This window comes from Trachypithecus francoisi, unplaced genomic scaffold, assembly GCF_009764315.1.
Source record: "Trachypithecus francoisi isolate TF-2019V2 unplaced genomic scaffold, Tfra_2.0 Lachesis_group18, whole genome shotgun sequence".
Lineage (NCBI taxonomy): Eukaryota > Metazoa > Chordata > Mammalia > Primates > Cercopithecidae > Trachypithecus > Trachypithecus francoisi.
This window is the reverse complement of record NW_022681463.1, coordinates 64,901,196-64,918,387: the sequence shown is the minus strand read 5'-3', so window position 1 is coordinate 64,918,387 and position 17,192 is coordinate 64,901,196. Positions and strand designations below refer to the sequence as shown.

General features: G+C 42.8%; 1 protein-coding gene across 3 annotated transcripts in view; it reads left to right on the top strand.

Moving 5' to 3' along the window:
- The first annotated feature begins 393 nt into the window (after window positions 1–393).
- The window catches only part of THSD1 (thrombospondin type 1 domain containing 1), a 30,142-nt gene continuing 13,343 nt past the window's right edge, over window positions 394–17,192 (top strand). Inside the window, exons 1-3 of one of the 3 annotated variants that reach the window (XM_033177617.1) lie at window positions 394–1,093; window positions 4,776–4,914; window positions 9,317–10,282. In XM_033177617.1, coding sequence (XP_033033508.1) covers window positions 4,857–4,914; window positions 9,317–10,282 — 1,024 coding nt within the window. In that variant the 5' untranslated portion in view covers window positions 394–1,093; window positions 4,776–4,856. Of the gene's footprint in view, window positions 1,094–4,762; window positions 4,915–9,316; window positions 10,283–17,192 lie in introns of all 3 variants that reach the window. The other 2 variants (XM_033177616.1, XM_033177615.1) reach the window with 2 other exon arrangements.

Genomic DNA, 17,192 nt, shown 5'->3' with positions numbered 1-17,192 from the left:
CCATCTTTATGTCCATGAGTACCCATTGTTTAAGCTCCCACTTATAAGTGAGAACATACGGTTTTTGGCTTTCTGTTCCACTTAGGATACTGTCCTCCAACTGCATCCATGTTGCTAAAAATGACGTGATTTTGTTCTTTTTTTATGGCTGCTTAGTATTACGTGGTGTGTATGTACCACATTTTCTTTACCCAGTCCACTGTTGATGGGCACCTAGATTGATTCCATGTCTTTGCTATTGTGAATAGTACTGTGATAAACATAGGAGTGCAGGTGTCTTTTTGGTAGAATGATTTATTTTCCTTTGGGGATACACCCAGTAATGGGATTGCTGGGTCGAGTGATAGTTCTGTTTTTAATTCAGAAATCTCCAAACTGCTTTCCACAGTGGCTGAACTAATTCACATTCCCATAAAAAGAACTTTTAACACTTGCAGAGTAGGGTTTTAAAAATGTTTAGTTATTTTTAATAACCAATTCTGACCCCAGGGAAAGAAAATGGAGATGCACTTTACCTGAACTATGTTCTTTTGAAACTCTTCAATGACATTTGGGAAAGCAAGTTTACAGCCCACATGCTGTGCTACTTAAAGGACTTAATTTTTGTGGTCTCCCTGAAGAAAATGACACCAGGGTAGAAGTGATTGAATGTGAAGTGTCAGGAGATTGCTGGCTCGTCCTTAGTTAAACCCCTGATCCAGCTGTGTGCTGTGGACGCGGGTGTGCGTTGAGGGGACCTGCGTCTGCCGGGGCCGCACCCCCTGCCGCAGGACCTTGGCTGGCCGCGCGTTTCCTGCCTGTTTCCTGTCCAGCAGCTGGCGAGCTGGGGGCGGGCAGGAAAGGATGCGCTGCCCAGAAGGGGCGGGAGCCGACCACGCCCGGTCCCGGGTGCCCCCCGCCCTCCCGGTGCCCGCCCTTCCCACGCCGTCGGGGGCGGCCCAGGGCGGGGCTGTGGGAGCCGAAAGCCGCGGGGTCAGGGCGCGCAGTCCGGGACGCGGGATGCTCGGAGCGCTGCCTCGCGGCCCCTGAGGCCTCCTGTCCGCCTCGCCACTCGCCCGGCCGGCCTGGGGTCGCTGCCCGTCGGTCTGGAAAGGTAAGAAACGCCCTCCGCATCCCGGCGTCCGCGCGCAGCGGGCGCTCCTGTGCCACGAGACCCTCGGAGGCTCCGCTGGGGTCGGGAAATGCCCCCGGACCCTGCCACCTCCCAGCAGCCTGAAGGCGCAGGTGGACGCTGGCGGCCCCTCCACACCCCCGCCTCGGCCCCAGGGGACGCTTTTAAGGGGTATTGGTCTCCACAGCTCGGAGTCCCGAATTTAACTGAACCTGGCTCTGCCCTGGCTCAGATGTTGCCGGGTGACTGAGACTGGCCACAGAACCTTGAAAAATCGAGTCTTGAGCTACTGTTTCTTTCCAAAAAGAAATCCTTTCTGAGATACAAAAAGTATGAGATACAAGGATTAAATTAAAGACGGTCCTCATTAAGGAGGGCTTTAAGCTGACGACACGAGGGGTAGATTTCCAAGCGTGAACTGAGCTTGCGGGCATTTGGGAAGCTGAATAGATGGGGCGAGCCACGGCGTCCCAGGAACGCTGCACCCAACCCGTGGGACCAGGGCAGAGCAGACTCAAATGAACATATAAATGAAGCCTGTTTACACGAGCTGCTCTGGAACTAGAGATTTCCTCCCAATAAATACTATTCCTATATATACACAGGAGCATGTGCATGTTGGTCAGAAGGGACAAAATAACTTTTCTTCGTTTTCCCTTTTATTTTTTCACGAATCATTGGTCCCATGGACATTAGTGTGATTCATTTTCTTTTTTCTTTTTTTTTTGAGACGGAGTCTCGCTCTGTCGCCCAGGCTGGAGTGCAGTGGCCGGATCTCAGCTCACTGCAAGCTCCGCCTCCTGGGTTTACGCCATTCTCCTGCCTCAGCCTCCCGAGTAGCTGGGACTACAGGCGCCCGCCATCTCGCCCGGCTAATTTTTTGTATTTTTTTTAGTAGAGACGAGGTTTCACCGTGTTAGCCAGGATGGTCTCGATCTCCTGACCTCGTGATCCGCCCGTCTCGGCCTCCCAAAGTGCTGAGATTACAGGCTTGAGCCACCGCGCCGGCCCATTTTCTTTTTCTGCAGCTATGAAGGGAGATTTAAAAGCGTTTGTCCTAGCTGGTTTCAGCAAAAACATGGGGTCTGAGGTTGGGTGATGCTGCTAGCCGTTGAGAATATTCACAACTTTTCCCCACCTTCTCAGCTGATACATTTAGAATTTGTCTATGAAGTTTACATACAAGAATGCTATGTAGAAGTATTTTCAAATGTGTATAAAATGTACCTAAGTTCTTAATTTCCTAGAACAATTCTCAAGCCAAACATTATAAGAAGTCAGTCGGGTATTGGGAACAACATGTTGAAAGAAAATAAGCAAGCAAGGTAGAAAGAAATTAAAGAGACATATTATGACTAATGTTATGATCATATTCCATATTATGATTGACAAGTAGGCTGGTCTGTTTTATAAGTCTTTTTCCATTCAGCTCTAAATATAGATTATCTCACCATTCTATGTTTTAGGGATCATTTTCATAAGAAAGAAAATGTGTTATCACAAAATCAGTTATGATTTGGGGCTTCAAAAATAAAAAGGTTATTGTGGTGGAAGCAAACAAATCTGAGAGAAGCCAGTTCAACTTTTGGGAGCTTGCTTCTCCTTAGTTTGGTTACCAGGTCTCAGTGACTTAAAAGAAGCATTGTAATTGTCTTTAAGTGCTCACACTTGCCCAAGTGATATGATGCGTTCTGCAAGGATCTTACTGGCTGACTTTGGCCAGGTTTCCCAGTCCATGTTCAAGGAAAGAATTGGGTCAAATCTGTGGCTAATTCCACCCAAAACAATTTTCTTCTTCTTTCCTTTTCTTTTTGTTTTTGGGGGTAGAGGTGGCGGGGAAAAGGAGGCAGCCCTAATCATCTGCATAGTTACACTTCAAATCTCTGCTTCCCTTTCAGGAAGTACAGTATTTCCTTTGTTCAGCCCGCTGTTACTGAAAGAAAGCTAATAGGACACACAAGTTTCCCTTCCATGGAATTTTGGCTTATTTCAATCAGTCTTTTTAATTCCACTAATTTGTGCTCTTATCTGAAGAGATGTAACATGTATTTGGAATATAATATACTTGCTTCTTAAAAGGATTAACTATGGGCTGGGTGTGGTGGCTCACACCTGTAATCCCAGCACTTTGGGAGGCCATGGTGGGCAGATCATGAGGTCAGACATTTGAGACCAGCCTGGCCAACGTGGTGAAACCCTGTTTCTACTAAAAATACAAAAATTAGCCAAAAGTGTGGTGCACACCTATAATCCCAGCTTCTCAGGAGGCTGAGGTGGGACAATCACTTGAACCTGGGAGGCAGAGGTTGCAGTGAGCCAAGATCATGCCACTGTACTCCAGGCTGGGTGACAGAGCAAGACTCTGTCTAAAAAAAAAAAAGAAAGAAAGAAAAGATTAACTGTGAATAATGGGGGGACCATCAACATTAAGAAAATATATATTTGGTTGTATTTAATATTAATACATAGTTTGTTAGACTCTAGTATGAAAGAACTGTCTTAAATGCCCAGTATCTTATTCTACAGTTGAATAGTCTATATAAAAATAAGTGCCTTTTCCAGCCAGGCGCGGTGGCTCACGCCTGTAATCCCAGCACTTTGGGAGGCCGAGGCGGGCGGATCACGAGGTCAGGAGATCGAGACCATCCTGGCTAACACGATGAAACCCCATCTCTACTGAAAATACAAAAAATTGGCTGGGCGTGGTGGTGGGCGCCTGTAGTCCCAGCTGCCCAGGAGGCTGAGGCAGGAGGATGGCATGAACCCCAGAAGTGGAGCTTGCAGTGAGCCGAGATCTCGCCACTGCACTCCAGCCTGGGCAACAGAGCGAGACTCCATCTCTAAATAAATAAATTAATTAAATAAAATAAGTGCCTCTTCCAACAAATAGCTGTGAACCACAGGCCAGCAAGGTCTTCCCTGCCCTCTTAGGTAGACTGGGAAGATTGCTGTGTGAACCACCGATCTCGTGATGCATACCAGCAGCAACAAGTATTTCAGGACTGATGAAGATGATTGTTATTCATCTGTTTTCTCCTTAGGCTGCCCTAAACAAGGGAAGTCAGGGCCACATGAAGTTCACATTTAATTGTAGTATTCTGGGGTATCTTTTTTTAAAAAAGCTTTGATCGCTTGGATGTAGCTCCTAGAAATCGATAAATGAAGCAATCCTGGTAACACACCAATTGTGCAAGGAAGTGTTAGCCCATTTATGGACGCCAGGCAGGGAGCATTTGAGTATATATAGCACAATGCTAAATTAAAGTTTAGCAGAAATTTAGTAAATTTATCAGTATAAAATGCCAAGCAGATAAATAATGTGAAAATGTATCCAAATTGGTTATTAACTTCGATAAAATTAAGCAAATAACGATAAACTCTCCACTTAAGGATGTGCTGTAAAGAGAAGAGACTTTGGTGTTGTGTAAAGATAATCTTAGTGGGTATTGGGCATACCTGCATATTCTTGACCTGTGAGTTATAATGGAATGAAAGGCGCTTGTATAATTATAAGTCATTGCCCCAGGGAAAATTAATGTCCTCTCTAGTTTCCTTTCAATATCACTTAGGAAGTTTGAGTTTTAGAATGGTTTTGTCATTTCATGATTACTATTTTATCAATCACATTGAATGGAGGCATCATTTTTTGAGGTTCTAATTTCAGGTGTTTTTGAGGAAAAAAATCACAATCTGTACGTGAGAAAGGACATGAGGAGACTAAAGACCTGGGATTTTGCCGATCAGAATGAAACCAATGTTGAAAGACTTTTCAAATCTATTGTTGGTGGTGCTCTGTGACTATGGTGAGTATTGTGAGTATACTTAATGCTGTTGGTAGGAATAAAACATAAATATGACATTTGTAAATGCATTGATGTTGATGACTCTTCATGAAGGAGGCAGGGTAGGGTCTACAGTGCAGTGCTTTCTAAACCGTGACCCTTGCAACCCTGGGTTCTCTCGTGCTTCAGTGATTCTGCATGATTGATTCATATTTCACTTTATATTTTTAACTCTTTAAAAAAATAATAAAAAAAAACCAACTCTCTCAAATTTTAAAAAATTGGAGGCAAGCATGTTACCTTGAGTTCTCTTTGATTTCCCTGTAATTCAGTGTGATAAATCACTGCATACACACAATCAATGATGTTGTATATATTAGGGTTCTACATAAGATTTCACTTGACAGAGTTTTGGTGCTAACATATATTTGGAACCAATCTGAATTTCAATCCTTGAAAGTTGCGTGCTCTTAGAAAAGTTTCTTCATCTCTTTCAATCTCAGCAATAATATTGACTTCACAGGGTTGTTATGATAATATCAAGAATGCGAAACACCCTGAATGAGCAGATAGTAGGTACTTAAAGTCTGTTCTCTTCATTCGTTTCAACTAAAAATTGAGTTCATTTCTCAGAGAGCTTTATACAACTACTGAACCAATAGAATCAACAATATGATGTAATCTTCACTACTTTTCTTTTGATGATTTCCAAATATTTCATAGACATCTAGGCAGTTGATGGTATGGGAGTGGAAGTTGTTTTTGAATTTGGTGAAGAAATTTTGATCCAAGATATAGAGGACACTGACTTGTGTAATGTGAATGGCACAGTTGGTTAAATGGACCAGAGCACTGCTGTTCATTTCATTCAGTAGACTTCCTTTCTCAGTCTTTTCTTTTTTAAGAAGTTTATTTATACAAGAAGACACCGGATTTAAGGAAAGCCAATGTGGGATTCATTTATTTTAAAGTAATTTGGCCAGGCACAGTGGCTCATGCCTGTAATCCAACACTTTGGGAGGCCGAGGTGGGTGGATCACGACGTCAGGAGATCGAGACCATCCTGGCTAACACAGTGAAACCCTGCCTCTACTAAAAATACAAAAAAAATTAGCCAGACATGGTGGTGGGTGCCTGTAGTCCCAGCTACCTGGAAGGCTGAGGCAGGGAATGGCATGAACCGGGGAGGCGGAGCTTGCAGTGAGCCAAGATCGAGCCACTGCTCTCTAGCCTGGGCGACAGAGTGAGACTCTGTCTCAAAAACAAAACAATCAAACAAAAAAGAAAAATAATGTATCCCTTCTTTAAAAACAGATTACTCTGGCTGGATGCGGTGGCTCACACCTGTAATCCCAGCCCTTTGGGAGGCCGAGGGGGGGCAGATCACGAGGTCAAGAGATTGAGACCATCCTGGCCAACATGGTGAAACCCCGTTTCTACTAAAAATACAAAAATTGGCTGGGCGTGGTGGCACGCACTTACAATCTCAGCTACTTGGGAGGCTGAGGCAGGAGAATCGCTTGAACCTGGGAGGTGGAGGTTGTGGTGAGCTGAGATCGTGCCACTGCACTCCTCCAGCCTGGGCAACAAGAGCAAAAGTCTGTCTCAAAAAAAACCACAAAACACAAAAACAAAAAAAAACACAGATTACTCTACATGTGACAGCCTTCTACAAAAACGTATGTGTTCTCGGTTTCATAATGATAAATAAAGCATTGAAATTCTCCATTTAAACAAATTATACAAGGGTGTTTGTTGTTAAGAGCAAAATTTCTTACTGGAATATGAAAATAAAAGTTGAATGAGCATAAAAAAGAGCATAGAAGTTGAGTGCACAAGCCACCAATAAAATAAAAAAAGTAGGTATTGTCGTAGATCTGTTTTACTCCCCTTTATCTCTACTTAATACTGATCAAAATATACCATTACCTGTATACTATAGTAGTCAGGATGTGGTAGAACCAAATTGTAGTGTTTTTTTGTTTGTTTGTTTTTTTGAGATGGAGTCTCGCTATTGTCAGCCCGGGTTGGAGTGCAGTGGCGCAATCTTGGCTTACTGCACCCTCTGCTTCCCAGGTTCCAGCAATTCTCCTACCTCAGCCTCCTGAGTAGCTGAGATTACAGGCACCCACCACCATGCCCAGCTAGTTTTTGTATTTTTAGTAGAGTCAGGGTTTCGCCATGTTGGCCAGGCTGGTCTTGAACTCCTGACCTCAGGTGATCCACGTCTCGGCCTCCCAAAGTGCTGGGATTACAGGTGTGAGCCACCGCACCCGGCCCAAATTGTAATTTTCTAACAGGAGTTCTAAAGTAGCAAATTCTCCCTCTAGTACATACCTCATATCTGCTGCTGCTGGAACCCATCAATTGCATCTTGGTTCTCCATTTCCAACGGGGCATGTGTGTCTTTTTCGTTGACTGGCTCCCATCAAATCAGAATCTGATTTGCTTCATTGACAATCCCTGTCATACACAATAGACTGCTTTTTTTTTTTTTTTTTTTTTTTTAAAGCCAGTCAAATTTAGTAGTTGGGGGTCATATACCAACTTTGGTGACACTACTGTTAATAAGTTCTGATAACCTGCTACCATCGGACCAGCCTGCAATAGACTTTCATTAGTTAACTAAGTGGTGTATGCATGCCTCTTATTCTTAAATGGACCACAGAACCATCCTGCCCCCTTCAGATCCAAATTAGTATGACTTTGTTCTCAGTCTTAAGCACTTCCTTGGGCTGTGGTAAGTGCTGGGGTCTCTTTACCCAGCAGTTCAAGAAAGGTACCAGGTTGGGTCTGAACCAGTATACAAGCTGCACCAGAATCAGCCACCTTCCTCAACTTTGAGTCATCTCTAAACAAAAGGGAATATCCCACAACTTGTTTTCGCTTAATTGGAGAAAAAAAGAACTTTATCTGATTATGGTTTTCAAACAAGTGATAATCAAGCATTCAAGTCATCCAAGTTTCATGTCTTTTATTTCATCTCATCTCAAATGAGAACTAGGTGAAATGCTGTGCTAATTAAAAACTCTTCTGTGTGCCAAGATATTCGTGTGCTGATTCTAATAATCATTAGATTATTGCTTATATATAAGGGCATTTTAAAGACTGCCAGCCCAAACAAAAAAACGCATGGGCCCCTTTTTACATATATATTCATGAGGCATATATAATAAGAAAAAAAGTTCATATTTACACAAGTTGTTTTTCAAACCTAAAGGGAACTTCAGTCCCTTACATCTAGAACTGTTTCTTACCCTAGCCATGGGTCAGCTGACTGTTGCTTTGCCAAATTCTGCCTCCTTTGATATGTATTTGGATAGGATTCAAAATAGAAACAAGGATTCTTGTGTGTCTGTTCTTGGCACTTTTCACTTAAGCTGCTCTGCTGGGTCTCTTTTTAAAAGATATGATTGATCCTAACAGAATGATACTTGAGAAGTAGTAGTCATCTGTCCTATCTAGGCAAATACAAGTTGCTGTAATGTCATTAAATTGCCAAGGACAAGCCTAGTTATTTCATAAATGTTCACCCTATCCCTTTGGTTATCCATGCAGAATAAAGTGTCAACATTTCTTATCCATCTAAATATGTCTGCCTCATACAACTGAGGACACTGATTCCTTTATTGGTAAAAATTCCCCAGTGCTTGTCTTGAATATCAGAAGATAATAACTTTGAAGTAAATTTAGGGTTTTACATTTAAAATAATCCAGAACAATTTGTATTGTGTCATTTAGATCAATCTTTCTCTTCACTGTATATCCATTTTCCCCAAATATCTCAACACCAGAATATGTTTAACAATATAAGCTACTGGGTTTTTAATCCTAAAAATTATTATTCAAGCTGTATAGATTTTCATTGCAGGTATATCACATTGTTGAATGTGGTGAATTCAGAGTATTTACCACTAATTATTTTAACATAACTATGAAAGATGAAGAAGGAACAGAATCACTTCAGAATGGAAAGAGCACAATGGCCAGCTTCCGGGATCTGTACTCAGTATCATTTTACATCATCCCTGGCTCAGTTCTAACTTCTCTTGTCTAAAATGCTGTTTTCTGCTGGGTACAGTGGCTCATGTCTATAATCCTAGCAGTTTGGGAGTCTGAGGTGGAAGGATTACTTGAGCCCAGCAGTTTGAGACCAGTCTCTACAAAAAGAAAATTAGCTGGGTGTGGTGGCATGTGCCTGTAGTCCCAGCTACTCATGAGGGCGAGGTGAGAGGTCACTTGAGCCCAAGAGGTTAGGAGTATAGCAAGCAGTGATTGTGCCACTGCATACTGGCCTCAGTGACAGAATGAGACCCTGTCTCAAAAAAAAAAAAATTTTTTTTTAATTCTGTTTTCATCAATGTCATCAATAGTTTTTCTCAAATGCACCTTTTAAAAACCAATTCTGACCACTTCATTTCAGTTCTTGGAGAAGCTGAATATCTCCTCTTGAGAGAGCCAGGCCATGTAGCACTAAGCAACGACACTGTGTATGTGGATTTCCAGTATTTTGATGGTGCTAATGGGACACTGAGGAATGTATCTGTCCTGCTGTTGGAGGCCAACACCAATCAGACTGTAACTGCTAAGTACCTCCTGACCAACCAGTCCCAGGGAACACTCAAGTTTGAGTGCTTCTATTTCAAGGAGGCTGGTGACTACTGGTTCACAGTGATTCCAGAAGCAACAGACAACAGCACTCCATTCCCCTGGTGGGAGAAAAGTGCCTTTCTGAAGGTGGAATGGCCTGTCTTCCACGTTGACTTGAATAGGAGTGCCAAGGCAGCAGAAGGCACCTTCCAAGTGGGCCTATTTACCAGTCAACCACTGTGCCCGTTTCCTGTGGACAAGCCCAACATTGCAGTGGATGTCATCTTCACCAACAGTGTTCCTGAGGCAACAAGAAATTCAGGACAGCCGCTGGAAATAAGAACCAGCAAAAGGACAGAACTTGCTCAAGGTCAGTGGGTTGAATTTGGCTGTGCACCCGTGGGGCCAGAAGCCTATGTCACCGTGGTGCTGAAGCTGCTTGGGCGAGACTCAGTCATTACCTCCACAGGACCCATTGACCTGGCCCAGAAATTTGGATACAAACTGGTGATGGTGCCAGAACTCACATGTGAGTCCGGGGTAGAGGTAATGGTGCTTCCGCCACCATGCACCTTCGTCCAAGGAGTGGTCACTGTCTTCAAGGAGGCACCCAGATCCCCTGGGAAGAGGATCATTCACTTGGCTGAAAACAGCCTGCCCTTGGGAGAGAGGAGGACAATTTTTAACTGTACTTTGTTTGACATGGGGAAGAATAAGTACTGCTTTGACTTTGGCATTTCAAGCAGAAGCCATTTTTCTGCAAAGGAGAAGGAGTGCATGCTGATTCAGAGAAATATAGGTTTGTATTGAGATTTTTTAACAATTTTAAATCAAATCCTTCATGTAATCAAAATTATTTAGAATTTAGGTGAACTTTAGGTGAAGTGTACCATCATTTTTATGGTTCATGCCTTACAATGTACCAATTGGCATTATCACCCTCAGCTGAAAAAGTAAGAATACTGGTAAACCTACTTAACGTCTTTTACGTCTCGTTTCCCCATCAGTAAAACAGGGGCAATACAAGTACATACTTCAGAGTCGTGGAGATTGAACGAAATCAACATGCACACTCAGGATAGTGCCTGGCATTTAGGAAGTGCTGAATAAACATTACATTACATTAAAAAAAAATCCCATTATTAAATCATATGGTAAGTTCATGGCAGAGATTATTGGAATTCAAAGCCAAATCCCAAATTAGCAACTTCTATCTTCCTCTAGCTGAGCATGTCTCGTCTCTCTTAAGTCATTCATTATAGGAATGTGGCCTTTTTAGTGAGAAATCAAAGCAAGATTTCTAAAAATGTATTGGGATTCTGTATTCTTTGTGTAATGCCCTACCTAATCATGAAGAAATGGGGTTATGACAATTCCATTAATTCCCTGTGCTGCTCTTTGCATTTCTTTCCTTTTTCTTGGGGGAAAGTCTGGTCTTAGCAAGTAGTTTAATTTGGCAGAAATGGTCTCGTTCGCTTTTTATCTTTATCCCTGGTAAGCCCAGTGTCCCCTGACTGCACGAGCCTGACTTTGTAACCCCCAGTGTTCCTTTTTGCAAATTTACCCACTTCCTCTCCTTAAGACCCTTTCCTTTGGCTTTCTCCTCCACCACTGGCCACTTCCCTCCTTGCACTTCTTTTCTGTCCAGCGTAGATTCCATGGCTCATCCCTTTAACTACCCTCCTGGCAATATCCTAAACTCCTTAGCCTCTCCTTTCCATCCACCTAGCAGGACACACCCCAGCTCTGCATGTATCCAGCCATCTGCCAGCCACCCACTGCACCCAAGTTGCTAAGGCTGAGTGACAAGGTTACATCATGGTGGCCTGATGCCACTATGGGTGGATCATGCTTTCACCCTTGGCAGGGCCTGCGTACTGCTCAGCATGTCACCCAGACCAGGTCTTGCTCCTGTTGTACACAACAGTCCTTTCAGAACTCCTCCACTCCCCTCAGACCTTAACCCCTGCCCACTGATTAACTCTTAGAGTTGATTTGCCAACTACCATACAGAGCAGCTGGAAGCCATTGAGAACTCCACCCTCCCACCAAAAGATCTGTATACCTGTAGATGTCAGACCCATCCTCCCACCCCATCCTCTCCCCTGCTTTCCTGCCGCCATGGAAGAAGTGTTATTCCTTCCCTCCACTGTGGATCTCAGCCCCTCTGCTCATTTCAGGAACCTTCTGTTAGTCATTATCCCCTCTCTCTCCCATCCTTAACTGTCCTTCCTTTACAGACTCATTCTCATCAGTTTTGAAATGTACTTATTTCTCTTCTCCCGAAACAAACCATCCCAACCCCATGTTCTCCCCAGACATCACCCTCTTTCTTCTTCCTTTTGTAGCCCAAAAACTGCTTGAAAAATTTGCCTATCCTTGAGAGTTCTTTTTTTTTTTTTTTTTTTTTGCCTCCCATTCACTTTTCAACCTATTGCAAACTGGCTTCCATGCCCCAGTCCTCCCCTGAAATACTCTCACTGAAGCAGCCAGCAAATGAGGTACAGGACTCCAAATCCAGGGACACTTCAGCCAGCGTCTTCATTGACCTTGATTCTGTGACACCATACTCGCCCTGCTCACCTCCCCTCTCCCTGCTTGCTTCTTCACAGTCTTCTTGGCCTGCCAGTTCCACTGTCTGTCTCCCTTAAGTGCTGGTTGTCTTTCACTTACTCTCCACACACTTGCCAGGTGATTAGCCTTGATGCTGATGGCTCCAGGTGGACGTCTTTTCCCTGCTTGTTCCCTGCATCCAGGCGCTGCATCCCTCGGATGTCTCCCTGGCACCTCAGAAGCAGCATTTCTGGACTAAGACTCATCATTGTACCCCCTAACCCTGCTTCTCAGTGTAGGATTTCACCAACCATCTTACTGTTCAGACCAGAAGCCAGGAATCTTCCTCTTCTTTACCTCCTATAAATGCTACATTACTGAGTCCTATGGCTTTGTCTCCTGAGTGTCTCAATCTCTCCACTTCTCTTCAGTTCCACTGACACCACTTGGGTTAAATCTCCATTACCTCTAGCCTAGGCTCAGAACAGATTCCTAATCGGTTTCCATCTGTCCACTTCCTTCTCTCACTGCAGCCAAAGGGATTGTTTAAAATTCAGGTCAGCTGAGGCTATTCGCTTTCTTAAAACCTGTTATTTCACTAGGCATGCGGATGCAAATCCATAAAACCTTCCATGGTCAGGCTGCCCCCACATCCTCGCAGTCACCATCTCTGCACTGGGGCCCAGGACACCCTCCTCTCTCCTTCCCCTGGTTAACATTAACCCATCCTCCAAGTCTCCACTCGGGTTACTCTTCCATGACCTCAGGTTCAGTTCCTCTGCTGTAAGCTTGGGCAGCATCTTTTCGTTCTTCTTTGATGGCATTTATCACTTCTGCCATTGCTTGTTTAATGTCTTTCTCCCCCTATAAATCCTTTCTGCACAGCAGATGGGGGAAGCTCATTTGGTGGCAAAACCTGACTCGCGCTGCTATGAAGCTTTTTATGGTCTTTATTTGGCCCACTTAGTATGCCTGGCACATTCAGAGGTGCTCAATGTTTATTAAGTGAAAATTGAACTCAGATTTGGCTAGTCTCAACTAGATATTAGGAGAAAAACAATTAGGTTGAACGAATACTCATCTAAGATATATATATATATTTCAAGACAGAGTCTTGCTCTGTTGCCCAGACTGGAGTGCAGTGGCGCAATCTTGGCTCACTGCAAACTCCACCTCCCAAGTTCAAGTGATTCTCCTGCCACAGTCTCCCGCGTAGCTGGGATTACAGATGTGCACCACCACGCCTGGCTAAGTTTTGTATTTTTAGTAGAGATGGGTTTTTGCCATGTTGGCTGTCCTCAGGTGATCCACCTGCCTTGGCCTCCCAAAGTTCTGGGATTACAGGCATAAGCCACCATGCCTGGCACAATATTCTTGCCTTTTCAAAAGAAAATATTCGTGGGGGAAAAAATCTCACTGAATTTAGCAGAAATGAATCAAGGGAAATCAAGAAATTGGGGCCATTTAATTAAGGTCACATGGGGGCAGGAGGTTCACCTTGGTGGCTTCCATTCCATGTCTAAAGGCTGGAGTTTTTCCCACAGCAGCAGCAGCAGGAAGACGCTGGAAAAGGGCAGAACGGGAGTGGTTCTCTGTGTGTCCAGGTGGAGGGTAGTCAGGGGCTACCTGTGGGGCTGCCCCATGCAGCAACTGTGAGACATATCAGAACAGCAGGGCTGGGGCAGTAATTGGGAGAGCTAAACACACTGAGAGACCCTGGCTCTTGGTGTGGCAGATCAGCTCTGACTCTGTTGGTCTGAAAAATTAAATTTATGCTTGAGACAGGAACCTCAGTGACTTCCTGTGTTTTTAGTATATAAATTTATGACTGAACTGAGTTCTCCTTTTATTTTCTATCTCTGACCAGTAAAGAGTGTCTTTTTTGCCGAATGGTACCACTTAGGGACTCACCATGACTTGTGTGAGCCACTGACTCACAATGAATTTATTAGTTCCTTTTGAAAATAGAATAACAGTTTGTTTGTTTGTTTGTTTGTTTGTTTAAGACAGAGTCTCACTCTGTCGCCCAGGCTGTAGTACAGTGGCGCGATCTGGGCTCACTGCAGCCTCCACCCCCCGGGTTCTAGCAATTCTCCTGCCTCAGCCTCCCAAGTAGATGGGACTACAGGCATGCACTACCATGCCCGGCTAATTTTTGTATTTTTAGTAGAGACGGGATTTCACTATATTGGCCAGGATGGTCTCGATCTCTGTGTTTTATGTTTGTCTCTTCTTCCAAATATGTCTGAGGATCTTAGGATAATATGTAAATAACAATTGATAGCAAATACATAATGGATTTGGCAAAAATGACTATTTGTAGTCTTTATTCCACTTAATGGGATAAATATTTACATAGTGATTCGCACCAGACACTGTTCTGTTTTATGGATATTAACCCATTTAGTCCTCATAACAAGTTTAGGAGTTCAACTCATTACATTGTCAATTTTATAGGTGATGAAATGGAGGCACAGAGAGGTTAAGTAATTTGCCCAAGGTCAATGGTGTTTAAATAGAAGGGTCAGAACACAAATCCAGATAGAATAGCTTGAGAGTTTAATTTGACCACTATTCTGTGACTGCCTTCTATGCAATTGACTGTCAATCCATGTATTAAACAGTACAAAGCTTTTAGATGGAAAAAAAAGTTTCTGTTTTTTCCTCCTTAACTTACTGTTTCATCTTGTGCCACCCATCTCTTGGAACACCCATAACCACTTGGGAGCCCACAGGCCCAAGCATAAGTATGATTTGCCTTGTCTATGCAAAGAAAATCTGAACTGCTTATCCCAGCTGCTACTGCTCTTCCTACTGCTTATAGCTACTCTCTTATGTCTATAGAATTTTCTTATAATCGTGATTTGTTTAGTTACCTTGGTTTCTTGAACAAAATGCCTTGCAGATGTGAATATTTCAAAGGCTGTATTCCTTCAGATAGTTTTATGGGTAGAAACAAACCTCCTTTTTCACATTGAAGACATATTTTGCTTATTCAAAACCCTCCATAATAGGCTGAAAGGCATTTAGCCTGGACAAACAGGTTTGTCATGTAGTGCGAGCACATGTATGGACATCTAAACAGGACAAACAAAACAGCCTTTCATTCATGAAGTGGGACTATTTGGAGTATTGGTCATTTTGCTCTTCATTTCTGACGTATGAACTACAGTTATCTAATGAGTTCCCATTTTGCCAAGTATTTTCCTCAAAGTTATTAGCAGAGATCTCAGGGATCAGAAGGAGTTACTTAAGATATTTACAAATATTTGCCTACTTAAATTTGTTCATTGTTTTGAGTGATTTCCTGTGTTTACTGTTTGATTAATTTGATTTAGAAATTGAGATATAAAAGCTTAGTTTAAATGTTCATTTTGTTTTACTGTTTGGTATCCTACATGCTATGATTTTACTTTCAAGGGAAAAGAACACAGGATTTTAAAATGAGATTTTTTTGACATTAACATTTTTGCTTTTGGCCGGCTGTGGTGGCTCATGCCTATAATTCCAGAACTTTGAGAGGCCGAGGTGGGTGAATCACTTGGTCAGGAGATTGAGGACCATCCTGGCCAACATGGTGAAACCTCATCACTACCAAAAATACAAAAATTAGCCAGGCATGGTGGCACATGCCTGTAGTCTCAGCTACTCAGGAGCCTGAGGCAAGGGAATTGCTTGAACCTAGGAAGCAGAGGTTGCAGTGAGCCAAGATTGCACCACTGCACTCCAGCCTGGGCTAGAGAGCAAGACGTCATCTAAAAAAAAAAAAAAAAAATACACAATTGTGGCAGGTATGGTGGTGCACTCCTATAAATCCCAGCACTCTGGGAGGCCAAGGCAGGTGGATCACTTGAGCTCAGGTGTTTGAGACCAGCCTGGGCAACACAGCAAAAACCCATCTCTACAAAAAATGCAAAAATTAGCCCGGGATAGTGCCATGCACCTGTAGTACCAGCTACTCAGGAGGCTGAGGTAGGAGGATCACCTGAGCCAGTGGAAGTCGAGACTTCAGTAAACCATGATCGCACCACTGCACTCCAGCCTTGGCAGCAGTGAGACAGTGTCTCAAAAAAAAAAAAAAAAAAAAAAAGAATTATTCTAAGTTCCCATCAAACCCCAAGATCTATCAGATCCTGCCAACACTGGGCACCAAAACACACTCTGCATAAAACACTCTCTTCATCCTTTATGGACAAAAACTTCTAATGCAGCCAAAGGTATACAAAGCACTACAAAACATAAAGAAAACGTGTAGGGCAGATGCATTCTCAGGTGAGCCAAGTGATGCAATCTTTGGAGTGAGTAATGGAATATGAGTTCCATTATATATATATAATTTTTTAATCAAAAAATACACTTTTTAAATCAAAACTGATTTTTTTTCTGATCCTCACTAGTGGAATTTTTATTTTTAGTTTGACAAATGACTTTATGTACTTAAATAAATTATATAAAGTAAAAGAGTTCAGAAGGAATAACAAAAGATTCTTAGCATGTGTAATTCTACCTTTTGTGGTCTTAAATATGAGCATGGAGACGGATAAACTACATATTGATTTAATTTTCAATTTAGAATTTACAGTAGTGGGATTTCCAGTAGATTTTCCCAAAATAAATCACAATACTATAACTCAGAGAGACTTTAATAGGAGATTCTCAAAGCTTTTCAAGCAAGGGGGCTTAGTATGGGAACAGCTCTGAAGCTTTGAAGACAAAGCCAGCTTGTTGTTATGCTGTATGAGGAGCTCCAGTGTGATCTTGGAGGCACAGAACCAACATTACGTTCACTTGGACCTCTAGATGGAACATAATTAGCACACCTCAGTTGATGTTGGTCCAGGATACTGGTTTGTAACCCTCCCACTCTTGTGAAAATCCTTTTAATTGCTCTAAAGAACTCATATTCCATTACTCATTCCAGATTGCACCACTTGGCTCACCTGAGAATGCATCTGCCCTACACGTTTTATGTTTTGTAGTGCTTTGTATACCTTTGACTGCATTAGAAGTTTCTGTCCATGAAGGATGAAGAGAGTGTTTTATGCAGAGTGTGTTTTGGTGCCTAGTGTTGGCAGGATCTGATAGAACTTGGGGTTGGATGGGTACTGATAGACAGGGGACTTGGAATAATTCTTTATTTTTTTATTTCATTTTAT